At 40.4% G+C, this 21,277-nt stretch overlaps 1 protein-coding gene across 1 annotated transcript in view; it reads left to right on the forward strand.

The window, feature by feature from the left end:
• Positions 1-21,277, forward strand: part of Rab2a (RAB2A, member RAS oncogene family) — a 79,648-nt gene that overhangs the window by 32,657 nt on the left and 25,714 nt on the right. The window contains exons 3-6 of the mRNA XM_004653331.3: positions 7,297-7,364; positions 15,916-15,998; positions 16,408-16,500; positions 19,597-19,708. Of these exons, the coding sequence (XP_004653388.1) occupies positions 7,297-7,364; positions 15,916-15,998; positions 16,408-16,500; positions 19,597-19,708 (356 nt within the window). The remainder of the gene's footprint in view (positions 1-7,296; positions 7,365-15,915; positions 15,999-16,407; positions 16,501-19,596; positions 19,709-21,277) is intronic.

The raw sequence follows: 21,277 nt of genomic DNA on the forward strand, positions 1-21,277 counted from the left end.
GCACAAGGGGGCGCACGCGTCTGGAGTTCGTTTGCAGAGGCTGGAAGCCCTGGCGCGCCCATTCTATCTCTCTCCCTCTATCTGTCTTTCTCCCTGTGTCTGTCGTTCTCAAATAAATAAATAAAAAATGAACAACAAAAAAAAAATATTTAAAAAAATAAATAAATAAAAATAAAAAAAAGAAAAGAAAAGCTACCATTAGGCAGTGGTGAAGAGTCAGGAGGAAGTTACTAATAACAGCAAGTTTTAGCTATTATTATTTTGCTATAACTCTGTTTATATATATAAGGATATAAAATTTGAGTTGGACAAATGGCTTAGCTGTTGAGGTGCTTGCCTGCTAACCCTAAGGACCCAGGTTCAGTTTCCCAGTACCCCCACAAGCCAGATCACAAGGTGAAGCATGCATGCATCTAGAGTTCATTTGCAGTGGCTATAGGCCCTGGCCTGCCTGCCCTCACTCTCAAATAAATAGCTAAATAAAATATAAAAGACTTTTTTTAAAGGTATAAAATTAAGGTGAGTGAAAAACTAATGATTTTTAGGGAGTCACAGTTTGTTTAAAAATTATATTTATGACTAGACATAGTGACATTTAACTATAATCCCAGTACTTGGGAGGGAAAGGCCAAAAGATTAACATAAGCCGAAGGACAACCTGGGCTTCAAGACCGAGAGAGAAAGATGTAGAGTAAGGGCTGGAGAGATGGCTTAGCGGTTAAGTGCTTACCTGTGAAGCCTACGGACCCCGGTTCGAGGCTCAATTCCCCAGGACCCACGTTAGGCAGATGCACAAGAGGGCGCACGCGTCTGGAGTTGTTTGCAGTGGCTGGAAGCCCTGGTGCGCCCATTCTCTGTCTCTGTCCGTGTCCCCCCCCCCCTCTTTCAAATAAATAAACATTTTAAAAAAAAAAAGATGTAGAGTGAGTGAGTGAGAGAGAGAGACAGTGTGTGTGTGTGTGTGTGTGTGTGTGTGTGTGTGTGTGTGTGTGTTTGTGTGTGTGTATGAGCATACCAGGGCCTCCTGCTAATGTAAATGAATTCCAGATGCCTGCACCACTTTAAAAAAAGGTTTTTTTTGTTTGTTTTTCAAGGTAGGGTCTCACTCTGTTCCAGGCTGACCTGGAATTAACTATGTAGGCCTCAAACTCACGGCGATCCTCCTACCTCTGCCTCTGTAGTGCTGGGATTAAAGGCGTGTGTCACCATGCCCTGCATAAAATCTATTTTATTAATTTATTTGGGAGCAGAGTGGGGGTGGAGAGAGAGAGAGAAAGAGAAAGAGAAAGTGAGTGGGTACACCAGGGTCTCTTGGTACTGAAAATTCCAGATACATGCACCACTTTGTACATCTAGCTTTACGTGAGTCCTGGGGAATTGAATTCAGGCCACCAGACTTTGCAAGCAAGTGCCTTTAACTGCTGGGCCATCTCCTCAGCCCCACATTTGGTATTCTTCAAAATACCAAATCAAAGATAGAATCTATGAATAAGATTAGCCTATCAGTTTTTTTAAACCATTATATGTGTACTTGTGAATATATTGAAGTCATATTGAGCCAAACATGTCTATAATCCTAAAGGTTAAGACAGGAGGATCAGAAGTTCAAGGCCAGCCTCAGCTATGTGAGACCTTATCTCAAAAATAACAAACTGAATGCCAGTAAGAATATCACAATTTTCAGTCTTAAGTATATAATGATGTATAAAGTAGATGATATTGTTTCATACTAATTCAGCTTTTTTTTGAGCTTGTTTTCTCCTCCCCTTCCTCCCCTCCCCCTCTTTTAAGGTAGACTATCACTCTAGCCCAGGCTGACCTAGAATTCATTATGTAGTCTCAGAGTGGCTTTGAGCTCCTGGCGATCCTCCTACCTCTGCTTCCTGAGTGTGGGGATTAAAGGCATGCACTACCACACCTGGCTACTTTTTTCTTTCTGTGTGTGTGTATATGTGGTAAATGTGCATGTGTAGACGCATACCCATATGTAGGTACATGTGGAAGTACACATGCAGATAGATGTGTCTGCATACACACATGGAGACCAGAGTCAACATCAGGTGACTTCCTCAGTTACTCTCACCTTACTATTTGAGACAAGGTCTCACAGAATCTAGAGCTCACAGATTCAGCTAGACTAGCTAGCAAGTAATCTCTAGGGAGCCTCCTTTGTCACCTCCTCAGTACTGGGATTATAGGTGTGTACCACCACACCAGCATTTTACATGCTACTGGTGATCCAGACTCATGCCTTCATGCTTGTAAGGGCAAGTACTTCACCAACTGAGCCATCTATCTCCCTGGCTGTTGAACTTATTTTTGTATACAGTTCTGCTCTTTCGTTAATTGATTTGAAGCCATATAAATCAGTTTTAGGAAGTCAAAAAGCAACCAGCCAAACAGTTGTCTTTAATATAGACTACAAATAAAAGTTTGTTTTGATTCTTAATTATTTTTTGCCAATTTTATAGCTATGTATAATGTACTTTGACCACATTGACCCTCCATGCTACCTTCTCTTGTTCCCTTCCCACTCCTGGTTGAAGTACTTGTACTTTGATGACTTTGGGAGAGAGTTGGTCGCTGAGTTTAATTAGAGTTGCTTACATGAGCTTGAGTGGATATTTATTTACTGGAGCACTGGTAGCTTATCACTGGTTGCATCTCTGAAGAAAATGGTTTCCTTGCTCCTAGCAACCATTAACTGCCAAAGCTCCTCAGATAGTGGGGTAGAGCTTATGAGCCTTTTCTCCAACCATGGTAGAATGTTGGTAGACTCAATCTCATGCAGGTAACTACAGCAACTGTGAGTCCATGAGTGCAATAGCCATGTCATATCCAGAAGACAACATTCCACAGCATTCCTCTTTCTTTCATTACACCCTTCTTCTGCAAGGCAGAAACCCTGAGATTGGGGGTTGGTGATACTTATTTCCCATCAGGACAAAGCACTTATCCTCAGCACTTTGATTGGTTAAGTAGTCACTCCCCTTAAATGTTTTCTTTCTGAGTCATGACACATCCCATGGAGAGGGTGGACCTGAGCCTGCTGTAATCACTTGGTATGGGCTATACTTGTGAAGAGAGGAAGTAGACCAAACAAAGTTGTTTGAAGAACTGTACCTCATAGCTGCCAGATGGCTTCACTCTAGGTTTGTTCATGGCAGACCCCAGAAAATCAGCAGGTAAAACAGAAGTCAGGGATCGGACCTTTATACTTTTCTCTCAGCCTGGATTGACAGTGCATTCTCCATTATCCTGGCTCCTGCCCCTTGCCTGGCTGGCTCATCGGTACTGTGGCTCCTGAGCTCTGCTGATGCCATTTTGCCTCTGTTCTTCCCTGAAGAGATAATAGCAGCTTCTTCCTATGGCCAATCTCTGGGCTGAGTTCCCATGTCTTCTCTGAGTTTGTGCCGGTACTGTAAAGAGTTCCACTTAAATAGGAGTGTGGTTTATGTTTTTCTATTGAAGACACTGATACCCATTTCTACCTCTCAAAATTGGTTGTGAATAACAGAATCCATATAACTTGGCTTAAATAAAAGGAGACTTTATTATTTTAATTATTTCTTTTTTTCCCACAGAAATTGCAGGAAGGAGGAAGGCAGCTGGGTCAGCCTAGAATGGGAATTAGAGCTTTGAAGGGGGAAACACAGGAAAGTCTACCTCTCGTCTCACATGATAACCTATTGCCTCTTGTTTTTTCCTTGTACCTGTTTCATGTTCTCTCTGCCAAAGTTTTCTTTTCTCCACTGTGGGAAATGGTCATTCTGAACATCTCCAAAATGATACTTTCAAGAGAGTTAGAGGTTTTCTGAAATTCACATCCAGGTTTCATGGGAAGGAAAGTTCATTGTCTCAACTTATTTCAGGCCTATTTAACACTTGTTTTATCAACTTTGGCCGTGGTACCAGAGTCAATTTGTACAATATTCTACCAAACTGTAGTGGTAGGTGCCAATTTGGATGAATAGTCATATTTAGTTACCATCATAATTCCCTAACACCCAGCCTCCAATGCGAGTCCTTGGCTTGGGTCTATTGCAGTAATTCATTCTATACTCTGTTTTATAAACTGCTGACTCTTACTCATATTTCCTTTTAGTCGGCCTTCTCACTTTCTCTTTTCCTTTTCCCTAGCACATAACCATAGCATATCCCATCAAAGCATAGTTGCTTCTCTGCCCTTTGTACCCAGTACTTTTGCATATATCACTATGTGCCATTGGTTTGACATCTGCTTCTTGAAATTCTTTCTGAACAATTGTGTACTCCAAACTGTTATTCCCCCATTTTAGGAAGGAAATTTTGTATGCCTGTGCTTGGGATGAACTCTTGTTGACAGGAAAGGGAAAAACCGTGCTGGAAAACAGCCATCATAAAGGATCTGAGTTTTAGTGTGATCCCTAGTACCAGCTTAGATAAAAATGATAGTTGGTCAATAGGATTTTGTTATGATTAGGATCAGTTCTCCTAGAAAGACAATGTAAGTCTTATAGACGACAGATGTAGGCAGTTCCATTGTAACATATTTTGTGTTAAGGGTAAGTACATTTAGTAATACTGAAAATACTGCATTGTTTGCTAAGGCAGTACATTACTCTGTTGTATATTTGCCTTTGACGAATACATGGTGAAAATTTTAAGCTTGGGTCATGATCAAGGAAGTCCTAAATGGTAGAAAAGATGAAAGGAATGATCATAAAATATTAAACAAGGTTTTAAAATATCATTTACTCTTTGCCTCAAGAAGAATTGTTAAGATAAACCAAAGGAGATCTTTATGAATGACTTTATGGGCGCAATTTCATTGACAGCTCAGACAAAAGCCCTGAACCACTAGCACCCATTTCACATGAGAACTTGTTAAAGAATCTTTTGAATTGTAATTTGCATGTTGATGACTCCCTTGGTGATTTATATGAACCTTAAAATTTGAGAAACATTTGAGCAATGACTTAAATACTGATTACCCAGCTAGAAGTATGTTCCACACTGTCTGGCCTGTGCACCCATTAGAACTTCACCCACATACATCCTAGACCCTCAGTTCCTCTGCTCCCCTGTCTCCCTTCTTCCCTAGTCTTATCTAACCCAGACTAGCCTCTAGTTTACCATATAACTGAAGATCATCTTAAATCTGGTTTTCCAGCTTCCTCCTCCTGTGTGCTGGGATTAGTGTCATGTACCTCCTAAACATAGAGAAAGGAATTTAGGGGTTGTTAAAATTGATTTGAATTTTCATTCTTTTTTTGAGATAGTCTCTTATAGCCCAGTCTCTGCCTCCTGAGTGCTGGGATTACAGGCATTTACCACCATGCCTGGTTAGGATGTTTTTCTATATAGTTCCAGATGGGCTTGAACTCAGAGTAGTCCTTGCACCTTAGCATTCCACGTGTTGGGATTACAAGCATGTAGCACAACTCCTGGCCCACTTTGACTTTGGTCTTCGTGCCGATGGATCATACTCCAAGCAGTAATGATTTGTTTAAATATAGACAACCTTTAGATGCTTCTTGCCATCTGTTTGTAATGCTGAAATTACCCTCTCTTTTTTTCCTGTTACTATTGATCAAATGAGTACTTTCCAAAGATATGATAATGCAGGTGTGAAAAGCCAAAGGAATAAACTTGTAAGTGTAAAGCTTGTATTCTCTTTGAACTGAAATTCTCTAGAGCTATAGTAAAATGAAAAATGTAGCTGAGCCTGGTATTACAGGCCTTTAATCCCAACTTCTCTGGAAGATGAGGCAGAAGGATTATGATTTCAGGATCTTCCTGGGTAACTCATTCAGTGACCCTGTCTGGAAATACAGAAGCCTAAATAAAGGGTTGGAGCTGTAGCCCAGTGTTAAAGTACTTGACCCGGCATGTACAGGTGCCAAGGTTCAGTCCCCAGCACCCCAAAACAGAAAATGAGTTCAAGGTCTACCCAAGCAACAGAGAAAAACGTATGTTAAAATTCAATATTTAGTGAAACTAGAAACAGTTTGTAGCAATAGAGTACAACTTTTTAAAGTTATCTATACCCAAAGAATAATAAGTAGATATTAAGAATAAGTGTGGTTTTATTTATTTGATTTGCAAGGTGTTAATGACATAGAATAATGCCTGTAACATACTTTGCAAAACAACATTTATAGATTCTCTTGTAAAATTGTTTACTTATTTCTGCATGTGTATGAATTCATGGAACATTGTCTGAAATTATAATTAAAAATGAGCCAGACGTGGTGGAGCTTGCCTTTAATCCCAGTACTCAGGAGGCAGAGGTAGGATTGCTGTGAGTTCAAGGCCACCCTGAAACTTCATAGTGAATTCTAAGTCAGCCTGGGCTTGAGTAAGACCCGACCTCTAAAAAAGAAAAAACTGAAAAACATGATTATGCTTAGTAGATTTGGAGTTTTGTTCCTAATTGACTGACCATCCTGGAAACCAACACTGTGATGCTGAAATCTTTCTCTCCCTTCTGTTGATTTGTATGCCATAGTAATGTGGCTTTACATAACTTTTAGTATTTAATAGTCATCCCTAATATTCATGATTCTTTTTTTTTTAAAGATTTTAATTTATTTATTTGAGAGTGACAGAGAGAGAAAAAGGCAGATAGAGAGTGAGAGAGAGAATGGGCGCGCCAGGGCTTCCAGCTACTGCAAATGAACTCCAGACATGTGTGCCCCCTTGTGCATCTGGCTAATGTGGGTCCTGGGGAATTGAGCCTCGAACCGGGGTCCTTAGGCTTCACAGGCAAGCGCTTAACCACTACACCATCTCTCCAGCCCATTCATGATTCTTAAATTACCTTTTTAGTTGTATTTATGTTACTGAGCCTTTGAAAAAAGGAAGACCACATTTGGTTTCTTGATAATGACCACTAGACTTAAAGTAGTCACATGTCTTAAATTTAAAATTTATTTTTATTTATTTATTTGAAAGAGAGATAGATACAGATAGAGAGAGAGAATGGGCAGACCAGGGCCTCCAGCCACTGCAGCCAAACTCCAGATGCATGCCCCACCTTGTGCATCTGGTTTACATGGGTTGTGGGGAATCAAACCTAGGTCCTTTGGCTTTGCAGGCAAGTGCCTTAACTGCTAAGCCATCTCTCCAGCCCTAATAACATGTCTTTATGTCTTAGCACTTTGGTCTTAGCCTATATATTTTCTGAGGGTAGCACCTATATTTTGTTAAAGTTGATCTGTATATCACATAGCATAAAATAAACATGATGTATTTTAATTTTTGAATGTGAAATATATTTCAACTGATTAATGAATCATTTTCTACTCTCTTCAGGTGTAGAATTTGGTGCTCGAATGATAACAATTGATGGGAAACAGATAAAACTTCAGATATGGGATACAGTAAGTACAATAAAAGTACATTGATATGGTCTTTACAAAGCTGCATTATAAAAACATTTTGTATACTTGTTTAATATTAAGTGTTTTAATTTTTTTTATTTATTTGAGAAAGAAGCAGAGAGCCAGACAGAATGGGTGGCTGCCAACCACCGCAAACGAATTCCAGACATGCACCACCTTGTGCATCTGTCTTACATGGTTCCTGGGGAATAGAACCATGGCCCTTTGGCTTTGTAGGCAAGCGCCTTAACCGCTTAGCCTTCCCTCCAGCCCCTAATGTAAAGTATTTTTAGATACTAAAATGTGTGTTATAGTACTCATTGTTGTGACCAAATCCCTGGTAAGAAGCAGTTTAAGGATAGAAAGGTTATTCAGGTTTACAGTTTTGAGAACTTAATTTCCATCATGGAAGCAGGAGCAGGAGGTCAATTGGTCACATTGCATCAACAGTCAGGAAGCAAGAAGTGGACAAGAATGGGACCAGGCTATAAAGCATCATGGCCTGCCCTTACTTCCTCAATTCCCCCAGCAAGAATCCACCCCTCAAGATTCTACAACCTTCCCAATTGGCACCACTGCCATAGACTTTTGACTAAGTTTTCAGTGCCAGGCATGTATTCTCTTCCATGGGGCCTGTCTCAGATCCATTCAGATAATAGTTGGTTGCCCCCATACCAATCATGCCACTATTTCACTGGTGGGCACCCCTTGCCTGGCTAGTCATTTGTGTAGCTCACAGGCTGCATCCACAGTTGCTTAAACCTATTGATGACTTTTCTCCCCAAGCAGCCTGCATAACACTTGCCAGTGCTGTGCCACCTAACCAGGAAGCTTCCAGCTCAGTTCCAGCTTGATTTCTCAGTGTCCTGAAACTGATGCATGTATTGTCGTTAGTAATAATGTTTTACTATCTAGTTCTGGTGGGCATCCAGAAGCTTTGGCCATAGTTTGTATTATTGTGGAGACCTGTTGCAGTCAGGTTCATATTGCTGGTAGAAATCACCCAACTAAGAGCAGCTTCTGGGAAAAAGAGGTTTATTTTGGCTTATAGACTTGAGGGGAAACTGCATGATGGCAGGGGAAAATGATGGGATGAGCATAAGGTGAATATCACCCCCTGGCCAACATAAGGTGGTCAGTAGCAATAGGAGGGTGTGCCAAATACTGGCATGGGGAAACTACTCTAACACCCATAAGCTTGCCCCCAACAATATACTGCCTCCAAAAGGCATTAATTCCCAAATCGCCATCAGCTGGGAACCTAGCATTCAGAACAACAAAGTTTATGGGGGATACCTGAATCAAACTACCACATTCCACCCCTGACCCTCATAAACTGATATCTATACACGATGTAAAATACAATGTATTCAGTCCAACTTTAAAAGTCCCCATAGTTTTTATCAGTCTCAGTGATGTTCAAACATCCCCATAGTCCAAGATCTTTTAACTGAGCCATGATACCAAAAAGTCCCCCAGAAAACCATAATGGCACAGAATAAACATTCACACTGCAAAAGATGACATTGGGCATAACAAAGAAATACTCGGCCAATCCAGGATTTAAACCACCAGGGCAAAAATATCAAACTCTGTAGCATCAAGTTCAACAACTGTAGCCAGCAACCAATCTCCAAGTCTGCTAATTTTAACCAGCAATAAGTCTCTGGCATTCCAATTCCACCCCTCCAGCTAGGCTACTCACAGTCCTGGAAGACTTCATTGGGCCTGGCAGCTTTCCTTAGCATCCATCTAGTGATCCTGGCATCTCCACTGGGTCTCCACTACAATCCATGGTTCACCCTCATGGCCCCATGGGGTCATCCAGCAAACCTGCTTCACACTGCCATGGCCATTTCCAAAACACAAGACCATGTTGCAAACTCAGTTACCTTCTTTTTCCTGTATTTCTTATACTCCACAATACCAGGTAGGGTGACAATTTGTTAATCCAGAGAAGAATAAAGCAGATTTTGAAGAACAGGACACTCCTTGAGCACCCAGGCCCCTTCAAAATAGTCTACATTCTTCCTATTGTCCCAGTGCAGGTCAGCTGGCCCAATCTCAAAGGTTGTAATCTCAATTGCAGCTGAATGGGCAGTAGTTCACTAAAAGATTTTTCTTTGACATAATTTGCTCATACCAGTTCATTTCTATGCAAAGCAACCCAGTACAACTTCTCATAACCTGGGCATAACAGCAAGCTTCTCACACAAACTGTTAGCCCAGTCCAAGCGAAGCTCTTTCTCACCCTCATAAGCCAAACCTCAGAGTCCATAGCTCTTACTGCATCCAGGTCTTTCAACTTTAGCCAGAATAGTCTGTCAAGCTGTACTTACAGCACTGCAAGGTGTCTCTTAGGCAAAGTTTCAAATCCTTCCACATTTCTCTTGAAAATCAGCTCCAAAAGGCCAAAGCCACACAGTCAGGTGTCTAGCAGCAACCTCACACCCTGGAACCACTTTACTGTTGCATTCAGGCTCACATTGCTGGTGGAAATCACCCAACTAAGAGCAGCTTGTGACGGAAAGGTTTATTTTGGCTTACACCTTGAAGAGAAGCTGCACGATGGCAGGGGGAAATGATGGCTTGAGCAGAGAATGGAAATCACCCCCTGGCCAACATAAGGTGGAAAATAGCAACAGGAGAGTGTGCCAAACACTGGCATTGGGAAACTAGCTATAACACTCATAAGCCTGCCCCCAACAATACACTCCCTGCAGAAGGTATTAATTCCCAAATCTCCATCAGCTGGGACCCTATCATTCAGAACAATGAAGTTTATGGGGGTGGGGGCCTGGGGCACCTGAATCAAATGACCACAAGGCCTCAGGATCTTCCCTGACCAACAATTCACTGTGAGGTATCCCTTTTTTTTTTAATTTTTTTTCTTTTATTTATTTGAGAGTGACAGACAGACAGAGAAAGAGGCAGAGGGGGAGAGAGAGAGAGAGAATGGGTATGCCAGGGCTTCCAGCCACTGCAAATGAACTTCAGATGTGTGTGCCCCCTTGTGCATCTGGCTAACGTGGGTCCTGGAGAATCGAGCCTTGAACCAGGGTCCTTAAGCTTCATAGGCAAGCGCTGGACCGCTAAGCCTTCTCTCCAGCCCGTATCCCATTCTTATACTCCATAGGATATCTCTGCCCTAACTAGGGTTTGTGTTTCAACCCCCCCCCCATACTTACACACACACACACATACAAGTGGAATTCCCTGTGTTTTTTTCCTTAGTGTTCTAATTTTGCTTACCCATCACACCACCTTGTTTGGTTTTTGAGTTAGGGTCTCACTATGTAGTCCAGGCTGGCCTTGAGCTTATTATCCTTCTGCCTTAGCCTCCCAATGCTGGGATAGGTGTGTACCACTATGCCTAGTTATAAGACATTATTGATTAAGGAAACATTCTGGAGGTCAAATTCTCAAAAGCTTAGAACGTGAATGCAAGTTATTTCTAAGTTTTTGAGCAGTTCTATATATAATGTGTGGAGCTAAGTTTGGTGTAGGTGATAGTGGAAAGTAGGCTGAGTTTACTACCACTTACTACAGAACTGTTGTCAATAGAGTCTTAAACAGGTTACAAAAAAAATTTAGAATTTTGCTTTGTTTTGTTTTGTTTATCAGGGAGGGTCTCACTGTGGTTCAGGCTGACATGGAATTCACTCTGTAGTCTCAGGGTGGCCTCGAACTCACTGGTGATCCTCCTATCTCTGCCTCCTGAGTGCTGGGATTAAAGGCGTGTGCCACTACGCCCAACTAGAAAAATATTTTTTAATGTTTTATTTGCTTATTAGGAGGGAGGGAGAGAATATGAATGAGCATGTCAGGCCATTTTGCCACCTTATATATGGAATATGGAATGAGCTCCATATGTCTGTGCCACTCTATCTGGTTTTATGTGGGTACTAGGGAATTGAACCTAGGCTAAGCTTTACAAGTACAAGTACCTTTAACTGCTGAGCCATCTCTCCAGCCTGGAAAATCTTCATTTATAGACTATTGGAAATAAGTTTTAAATGACACAAAGGATCTTTTTTTTTTTCTCTTTTTAATACTGGAGAAGGTGGCGAAACATTGGTGGGGGTTAGAGGACAGCTTTCAGGTGTTAGTCTGCAGGGCTCCTTCCCGGTCAGGTAGGTAGTGCCGAGGGAAGAACCAGGCCTGCTGGTTCCTCCCTAGGGGTTGAGAAGGATGACAAGCATTTGGATGACTCAGACATCTCTCCTGGCCACCGAAGAAAAACCACACTGAGTCAGGAGTCTTTTCAATGCAGGAACTCTCAGAAACAACTCGCTTTATTACTCTGAGCAGTTGCCTATATCATGTTGGGGACAAAGGTGGGGATTTTAGGATGGGGGAAAAGGTAAGGGACAACAGTAAACTGTAACTATTGAAATGGTAATTACAGTTGCCACGCGGAGGTGGCAGGCCAGAAGCCATTAGGTATTTGTTGAGTCCTAGTTGGCCAGATACAGGTTGCCAAACTTTAGCTAGGCTCAGGAAGTTCCACTAGGCCTCATGCCTGGGCCTTTCAGAGCCCAACATTAGTCCTTGCTTTCACCTTAGTGGTTTGTTTTCTTGGTTTTTCTAGCCCAAACTGGCCTGGAATTCACTATGTGGTCCCAGGCTGGCTTCAAACTCAAAGCAGTTCTCCTACTTCTGCCTCCCAAGTGCCAGGATTAAAAGCGCAGTGTACCACTATGTTCAGGTATCCCTTGTTTTGAGCTAGGGTCTTTCTGTGGTTCTGTACTATGTATGCCAGGCTAACTGGCCTGTGAGCTGGCTCTCAGAGATTCTCTTGTCTCTACCTTCTGTCTCACTGTACAAGAACTAGGATTACAGATGATCACACTGCCATATCTGGCTTTACGTGATTTCTGGGGATCTGACCTCAGGGCCTCACTCTTGTATAGCAAGTGCTTTATCCACCAAGCTCTCTTCACCACCCCTAAGTTAGCATTCTGTTTTATAACATAGTTCCAATTAGCATTTAGACAAGTATGCTTTAAAATACTTCTTACAAAATAACTTATTTGCATTAATATGCTGAACAGAGGGAACTACTGGGCTAGTTTTATTCCACTAGTTTCTATAACTAAAGAAAGCATAATAAAAATACTTTCTTGGGCTGGAGAGATGGCTTAGCGGTTAAGCGCTTGCCTGTGAAGCCTAAGGACCCCGGTTCGAGGCTCGGTTCCCCAGGACCCACGTTAGCCAGATGCACAAGGGGGCGCACGCGTCTGGTGTTCGTTTGCAGTGGCTGGAAGCCCTGGCGCGCCCATTCTCTCTCTCTCCCTCTACCTGTCTTTCTCTCTGTGTCTGTCGCTCTCAAATAAATAAATAAATAGTTAAAATATATATATATATACTTTAAAAAAAAATACTTTCTTGTCGGGTGTGGTGGTGCACGCCTTTAATCCTAGCACTTGGGAGGCAGAGGAAGGAGGATCACAGTGAGCGCAAGTCCAGCCTGAGACTACATAGTGAATTCCAGGAGAGCCTGAGCTAGAGAGAGACTACTTTAAAAAGAAAAAAAAAAAAACCTCTTTCTTGAGCAAGCTATACTTCAAGGCTGCCAATGCCACTAGCATAGATCAGACCAGAGTATGTCATTACTCCTGTATAAGTCAAGTCTCACAACTCTGGATGTTCTTTGAAATGTGGATCTTCATCTGTTGTACTAATCACGAACTGCACTAGGAGTCTTTGATTGGAATGCAGGGCACTCTTATTTGCTTGAGCTTTTGTCTAATTTTATATAGATGGACAGTACCCAGATTCAGGATTCAGTATGAAGTGGTTCATTGTATCTGTTATTCTCATATGGGGACAGTTTGAGAGCAGTGGGAGTGACTTACAGAAGTTTGCTTTTCTCCTTTTCCTAAGTTCATTTTTCCTTTTACTGAGCTGTAAATAATGTTTGACATTTTTGCCCTTGTAATGTTTTTCTAGTAACATGTTCATTCATCCCACAATATTGCAAAGAAATTGTTTTAATGGACTTTTACTTTTGATGAATGGTTAGCCATGGGAGATACAAGATCACTCAAGATTTTATTTTGAACTTATGTGTGTCTTTTATGTATTATTTGTCATAAAACCTTTACATTATATACATAATTCACAGTAAAAAAGATCTACTGTTGGGGTGAGGAGATATCTCAGAAGTTAAAGGCACTTGTTTGCAAAACTTGCCTGACCAAGTTTGATTCCCTAGTACCCACATATAGGCCTGATGCACAGAGTTCACATGCCTCTGAAGTTCACGTGTAGCAGCAAGACGCCTTGCCATGCCCATACACACATATTCTCTCCCCCCCGCCTCACACAAATAAATTTAATTTTTTTTAAGATCTAGTATTTAATTTTCCATACTAAGCAATTAAATAAAGAATACCTCACTTATTTCCATTTTAAATTTGAATTTTTGAGAGATGTATCTCAATAAACATACATATATATAATTGTTCCTAATATCATGTAGCTTTAAAAAAAATTGTGTGCACACATGTGCACACCAGGGCCTCTTACCAGTGCAAAAGAATGCCAAACACTAGTCTACTTTATTTTGAAATTTTTTTTATTGACAACTTCCATAATTGTAAACAATGTCCCATGGCAATTCCCTCCCTCCCCCCCCCCCACATTCCCCTTTGAAATTCCACTTTCCATCATATCCCCTCCCCCTCTCAGTCTCTCTCTTATTTTGATGTCATGATCTTTTCCTCCTGTTATGATGGTCTTGTGTAGGTAGTGTCAGACACTGTGAGGTAGGTAGTGTCAGACGCTGTGAGGTCATAGATATCCAGGCCATTTTGTGTCTGGAAGCACATCCTGAGGAGTCTTACCCTTCCTTAGGCTCTTATATTCTTAATAGGCCCTCAACCTTGGAAAGTATGATAGAGATATTTCATTGCTGAGCACTACTCTGTCACTTCTCAGCACCATGGTGCCTTCTGAGTCATTCCAAGGTCACTGCCATCTGAAAAGAGAAAGTTCTCTAAGCAAAAGTGAGAGTAGCATTAGTATATGGATATGAACATTAAGAGAAATGCTTACTGGGCACTTTGGTGAGCATAGTACATACATTTAGCCAGACAGCAGCAGACATTATACCCCTAGGGTTCATGACTACCCCTGTTGTAGGTTTTCAAGGCTGTATTTCCTCCCATGGAGCAGGCCTCCAGTCCAAGTAGAGGGTGATTGGATTCCCCCATGACAGACGAGCCACTGTTGGACCCATTGGCTCATTTGGCCTGGCTGGCCAAATACAATAATACTGTTGGGTATCTTCACTGGTGATTTCTCTCTCTCTCCTATTGAACTGCATGCAGCGTGGCTTTTTCCAGCATTCTGTCAGCTGGTCTACATGGGGGAGGTTTTCAGCTCAGCTCCAGCAGGGTTTCTCAGTGACCTTGCAGCCTAAGTATGTGGAGTCTTCAGCAATAGGGGCTTACCATCTATTCCTGGTAGGAAACTATGGGCCTCAGCAATGGCCTGTAATGTTCTGGGGACATCAGGGACCTCCCTGGCCAACTCACTGGAAGGAGGTACTGAAAATTGTCTAGTAACAATCTATGGCTCCTGTGTGTTCCATTGTCCAAAAAGTAGGTTTCCATATGATATATTCATATCCTCTTAGATTTTGATTAGCCCTCCATCCATCTTTTCAAGATAAAAGTGATAAAAATGTAAAATAACTTAAAAAATTGTCTTTGTTTCAAATTCAGAGACAAAGTCATACTCCTCATTGGTCTTTCTTTATAAAATAGAATGTTGATAATGTGGGTTAGAGAAATTACTAAACTTTACATAATCTCTAGTGCCTGCTTCACAGGAAACAATGACTTTCATATCCTGTTGCCTCTTGATGAGCATTCTATATCAAATACAGAGAAAATTGATTGAGTGGAGAAAATAATATAAATTAAAGTCAAAACCTTTTTCTGTTTTTCATAATAAAATGATTGCTGAAAGAGTTCTATCTCATGACTGTTGAAAGCTCACTGCAGTTTATGATATAACTGATAAAATCTGCATCCTTGGCCTTCCAACAACCTTTACACCAGCAGATGGTGGGCGTAAAGATGTCATTCATCATTTATTTACAATGGGCTTTATTTATTCTAGTGTCAACAGCTGCCCCAGGGAGTGGGTTATTGAATTCAAATGTGAGGCTCTCCCGTCATTTGCTTCCTTTCAAATTTGTCTTCAGAGCTTAGTTGCTAGGAGTCCATTCTGTGCTCTGATAATGATTCATGTATGGTGGAGCCATTCAGTAAATTGGGTTGTCAGGGATTGCCAAAAAGGGTTAGGGGTCTTGTTTGGGGTGGGGGAGACTTGAGCAGTAGTGGTATTGTGTGACGTTTTCCTGAGGCTGGTGGGTTCCTTCCCTCTTTATGTTCCTCCTTCCCTTCTCACTCATACTCTTTATAGGTATAATATGGAAACATAAAGGATATCATTTTATTTGTAAGTATTTTATTTTTGTGTATCTATATGAGATAGTACCATTTTAATAGAAACTGATCACCATTTTCTTTCTTCACAGGCAGGGCAGGAGTCCTTTCGTTCTATCACACGGTCATATTACAGAGGTGCAGCTGGGGCTTTACTAGTGTATGATATTACAAGGTGAGTACTTGTACATTTTCAGTACAGTGCAGGAAATGTTTCTAAATAAGTATGGTTGCCAGTAATAAAACTGTAGTTTTGCCTTAATACTTAACCTACTCATCTTTAAAAATGTGTGTCTTGAATTAAATTTAAATTTACCACTAAAATCTGCAACTATATTCTTTTTATATACATTGATCAATTTATTAATATCATTTATTCATTGGCACTTTTGAAACTGATTACATTTCATTTCTAAACTGAAGTGTAATCAGTCAACTTTAAACCTAGATACTGTATTTGAAAAGGGTTTCTCATATAAGTGGATATGGCTAAAAGCAGCTAATGTTAACAAAATATATCTTTTCCATGTGTAGTAGTGAGGAAATACTTTGAGGACTATAATCAGACTATCATTTTTGTTCAGGAGAGACACATTCAACCACCTGACAACTTGGTTAGAGGATGCCCGCCAGCATTCCAATTCCAACATGGTCATTATGCTTATTGGAAATAAAAGGTAAAAGGGTTAATTCAGACCTTAGTTTGCATTAATGGTGAACATTGGAGATTTTTGTTTATGAGACTACTTTTGTGTAATTTGTCTTAATGGAATTTATTGGCTTTATAAATGAAATTTTTGAAAATTCAAAGGTGTTTTGGTTTTAGAATATAGTGATGATCTCTGTTAAAAATTCATCATTAGGGCTAGAGAGATGACTTAGCGGTTAAGCGCTTGCCTGTGAAGCCAAAGGACCCCAGTTTGAGGCTTGATTCCCCAGGCCCCACGTTAGCCAGATGCACAAGGGGGTGCACGTGTCTGGAGTTCATTTGCGGTGGCTGGAAGCCCTGGCGTGCCCATTCTCTCTATCTGCCTCTTTCTCTCTCTGTCTGTCACTCTCAAATAAATAAAAACCAAAAAAAAAAAGCTAAAAAAGAATTCATCATTTAAAATTTGTTAGATGTAGTGAAAGCAGTATAACACTGAATGTGCATGTCAGGAAAACTATCAATCTTTTTACCTTAAGAAATAGGAAAGATACAGTGATACATGCCTGTAATTCCAGCCCTCAGGAAGGCTAGGCAAAAGGACCACAGGTTGAAGGCCAGCATGGGCTACACAGTAAAACCTTCTCTAACAACACCCCCACCCCCCCCCCCAAAAAAAAAAAAACAGCTTAGAAGAATACAAGCAAATTTAACCCAAGGTAAACAAAGTGACATAGAGGAGAAATGGTGAAACCAAAAGCTAGATTTGCTTGTTTGTATTGGGTGGGGAATTTTGAAAGGGTCTTACTCTGGCTGACCTAGTAGTTGCTGTATAACCCAAGCTGACCTTGAACTTAAGACAGTATTCAAGTGTGTGAATGTGGGCCTGTTCATGCCACAGCATGTATCCCACTATGCATGTGTGGCAATCATGGGACTTACTTTATTTTGGGGGTTAAAATGCAAACCCCAAACCCAAGCTCAGATCTGCTTTTAACCAAAGAATTGGATAAACCAGACTGAAAATGCTGTTCTTCATTAAATTATTATATTGATTCCCAAGTCAGGAAGGGTAAGGGTGATTTCCTGGACCAAATAAGGGAACGGCAGGGGAGGTTAGTCTGTTATGTGTGATCCAGGGATCCAAACAGAGGTGCTCAGTTGACCAGCAACTGCTTTATCCACTGAGCCATCACCCCTACAGCCCATATATTTAAGATGCCAATTCTTCCAGGATTTGTCTAAAGTCATTCTTATCCCAGTCAGAGTTTACATGCTTGACAAGCTGATTTTAAATTTTATATTAAAATGTGAAAATCATAGTCTAGTCATAACAATTTTGACCAAAAGAACAAAAATAGAAACCTACTTGTTTTAGCAATATAGATTACAAGGGTTTTGATTGGTTTAAAAAACTTCTTGGAGCTGGGTGTATTGGTGCACACCCTCAGGAGGAAGAGGTAGTATGGTTAGGTGAATTTGAGCTCACAGATCAGCCTGGTCTAGAGTGAGACCCTTACCTTGAAAAAACAAAAGCAGAAAAGGAAAGGAAAAAAAAACAACTTTGATGTTTGTTTTGATTCGTTTTTCTTCTGTGTATATGTGGTGTCTGCATGTGTGTGTATGCAGTTGTGTGTGGCCCATGCACTTTAATAACAAATCCTGGCTGTGGCCTTCTACACTTCTACACAACTCACTGAGTCATGACACAGCTTGAATAATATACCCTGGAAAAACTGGCACATATGCATATATAATATCCATTATAACACTGTTTATTATTTAGTAAATTGGAGAAGTCAATGTTTAAGTTGTGTTGCATTTATTCAGTAGAAAAAGAATACAGCAGAAAAAAATTAGAAACTAGACCTCCATATATAGTGTGGATAACAAAGCTAACAAGCTGTAGAACAGTGGCTACACCTAGAATTTTTTTTGGGAAGGGTGGGATTTTGAGGTAGGGTCTTACTCTTGCCCAAGCTGATCTGGAACTCACTCTTGTCCCAGGCTGACCTTGAACTCACGGTGATCCTCCTGCCTCTGTCTCCCAAGTGCTGGAATTAATAAAAGTTTTCTTAAACATGGAAAAATTATTCTGTTAAATATAAATATAAAAGCAGTGTTTTGTTTTGTTTGGTTTGGTTTTTGAGACAGAATCTCACTTTGGCCCAAGCTGACCTCATACAGCAATCTTTCTGGCTCAGCCTCTTGAGTCCTGGGGTTGCACATGTGAGCTACCATGCCTGACCAGTGTTTACCGTTTGAGAATAAGAGGAACACTTGTGGGACCAGAGACACCCAAAGTCTCATGGGAGCAAATTCACCTGTATTCATTTTAGTTCCTTTAAAGAAATGTGAAATAAATTCAGCAAAATAAAATGGCAAGGCTAGATGGAGGTTCTTGGACATTATATCATAAATAATAAATATTACATAATAGTAGTTTTTAAACTTTTACCATAAGGCACTCTAAAAAAGTCTTATTTTTTCTTTCCTCACTTACACAGTTCTTAATATGATAAAACTGAACAGTCTAGCTTAGTCTTCTTTCTGTTTATCTGTCCCAACTGTCCATCCCTACCTTTTTCCCAATGGTTGTGTTTTAAGAAGGAAGTGAGAATTAAACCAAAATTAATAACTGAATCACTGGTTCTTTAGCACTTTTTTAGATTTTTTTTTAGCACTTTAGATTTTATGAAACAATTTTTTAACAGCTTTTCAGAGCTGAGTGATCACATTCACAGAAACTGGCAGTATTGCCAAAGGATGAAACCTGTGTAGTACTCCTCTTTCTACCTGCTACTTTGAGCCAAACGATATTCTTCATTGGTATCCACTGTGCTTGCAGGCAGGTTGTTAAGAGTCTAGTTCCCTTCATGGCATTGCTCATTTTAGCATTGTGGAACTCTAACTTAGATTATTTCTTCTTCTAGGCCTTTAATTCTTTGAGAGTAGGCAGTGTATTCCAAACACTCTGGCACTCATAATGCCCTAAATAATGTAGTTAATAATTTTTTCACAAAATATTGAAAGAATGTCCATACAACTTTGAATCCTATGGTGCACTTTCCATCGATACTCTGTTTGTACCATGTAAGTACAATATTACCCTTTCTCTCCTATTAAGTGATTTAGAATCTAGAAGAGAAGTAAAAAAAGAAGAAGGTGAAGCTTTTGCACGAGAACATGGACTTATCTTCATGGAAACTTCTGCCAAGACTGCTTCCAATGTAGAAGAGGTAAGAAGCCTTTTAATATGTTTTGTTCTTTTGCTCATAGAAGTGTTTCATGTACCTTGACATTTTATTACTGGTGCTAATTCCATAAGTTCAATAGTGTCTGGTAGTTGTTGAATGTCATAAAGTAAAATTGCTTGCAAATAAAATATTTTTTAAATGTTTTTAAATATTTATTTGCAAGAAAGAGAAAGCAAGAGGCAGATAGAGAGAATGGGTGCACCAGGGCCTACAGACACAGGCACCACTTTGTGCATCTGGCTTACGTGGTTGTTAGGGAATCGAACATGGGTTCTTAGGCTCTGCAGGTAAGTGCCTTAACTTTTCTAAGCCATCTCTCCAGCCCTAACACATTTTTTTTAGAAACTAGATAGACAAATAGCTTGATTGATAGATGAATGAGATGAGAAAGATTAGTATTATCAAGGTGGAATTTTAAAGTAGCTATCATAAAATTGCCTTAGTTGGGAACATGCTTGAACCAAAGGAAAAATAAATAATCTTGACAAACAGGTAGAAAGTCTCAACAACAGGAATATAAGAGGCAGGTTATGGTGCAGACATGGCCATGTGCAAGACTCATAACACACACCCAGCTCTAAAAGGTCATCTATGCACTCCAGTCACAAAGATATAGATCTCCTAGTGGGTAGTCTCCCAAGTTCCTGCAGAATACACATTTTACCAAGAAGCACAAGAAGAATGTACATAAAGAAGGTACAAACCAATAATACCAAGACATAAGGACATGTGCCAAGGCTACCAAGGCCTTCGTGATATCCAACGAAGTTTCACTCAAGATTCCAAAGAAAGGCAGCATCAGGCTCAATCAATGTGCCTATGTCATGTACTCCAGGATTGAGAAGCTTACTAAGGCATGTAGTGCCAAGAGTCTTAGGTCTACCTCCAGCTTCAGCTTGGTTGCTGGTTGAAGCAAAAGCTGTAACACTGTTCAACATGACTCTCAGGGTAGACAAGGTATTTTAAGCCATAAGAAATGTAAAGGGAGGTAAGATTTCTGTACTTCGCTTGATTTGATAAACTGATACCACTAGTAGTATACTGGTTATGTATACATAATGTAATATCTGGAGTCACTATACATAATACAAAGAGATGTACTGAAATAATAGAAAAATCAGATTACAATTCTAACAAATGTTTGATTTGTTTTTAAGATTTATTTATTTAAGAGAAATAGAAGGAGACAGATAGAGATTGAGAGAGAATGGGCATGCCAGGGCCACCAGCCACTGCAAAAGAACTCCACTTGCATGTGCCATTTTGGATATCTGGCTTACATGGTGACTGGGGAATCGAACCTTTGTCCTTTGTCCTTTGGTTTTGCAGACAAGCACCTTAATCGCTAAGCCATTTCTCCAGCCCAAATGTTTGATTCTCTCACAAGAAGGTAGGGAAGCTAGTCTGGTGAAACATGCCTGTAATTCCTGCTACTTGGGAGGCTGAGACCACAGGATCACACATTCAGAGCTAGCCTGGGAAAATTAATGGAGCTTTTGTTTCAAAATAAAATTTTCAAAAAGGATTGGCTTAGTGGTAGAGTTTATTTTA

The sequence above is a fragment of the Jaculus jaculus genome, chromosome 2 (genome assembly GCF_020740685.1).
Source record: "Jaculus jaculus isolate mJacJac1 chromosome 2, mJacJac1.mat.Y.cur, whole genome shotgun sequence".
In the NCBI taxonomy this organism is placed as follows: domain Eukaryota; kingdom Metazoa; phylum Chordata; class Mammalia; order Rodentia; family Dipodidae; genus Jaculus; species Jaculus jaculus.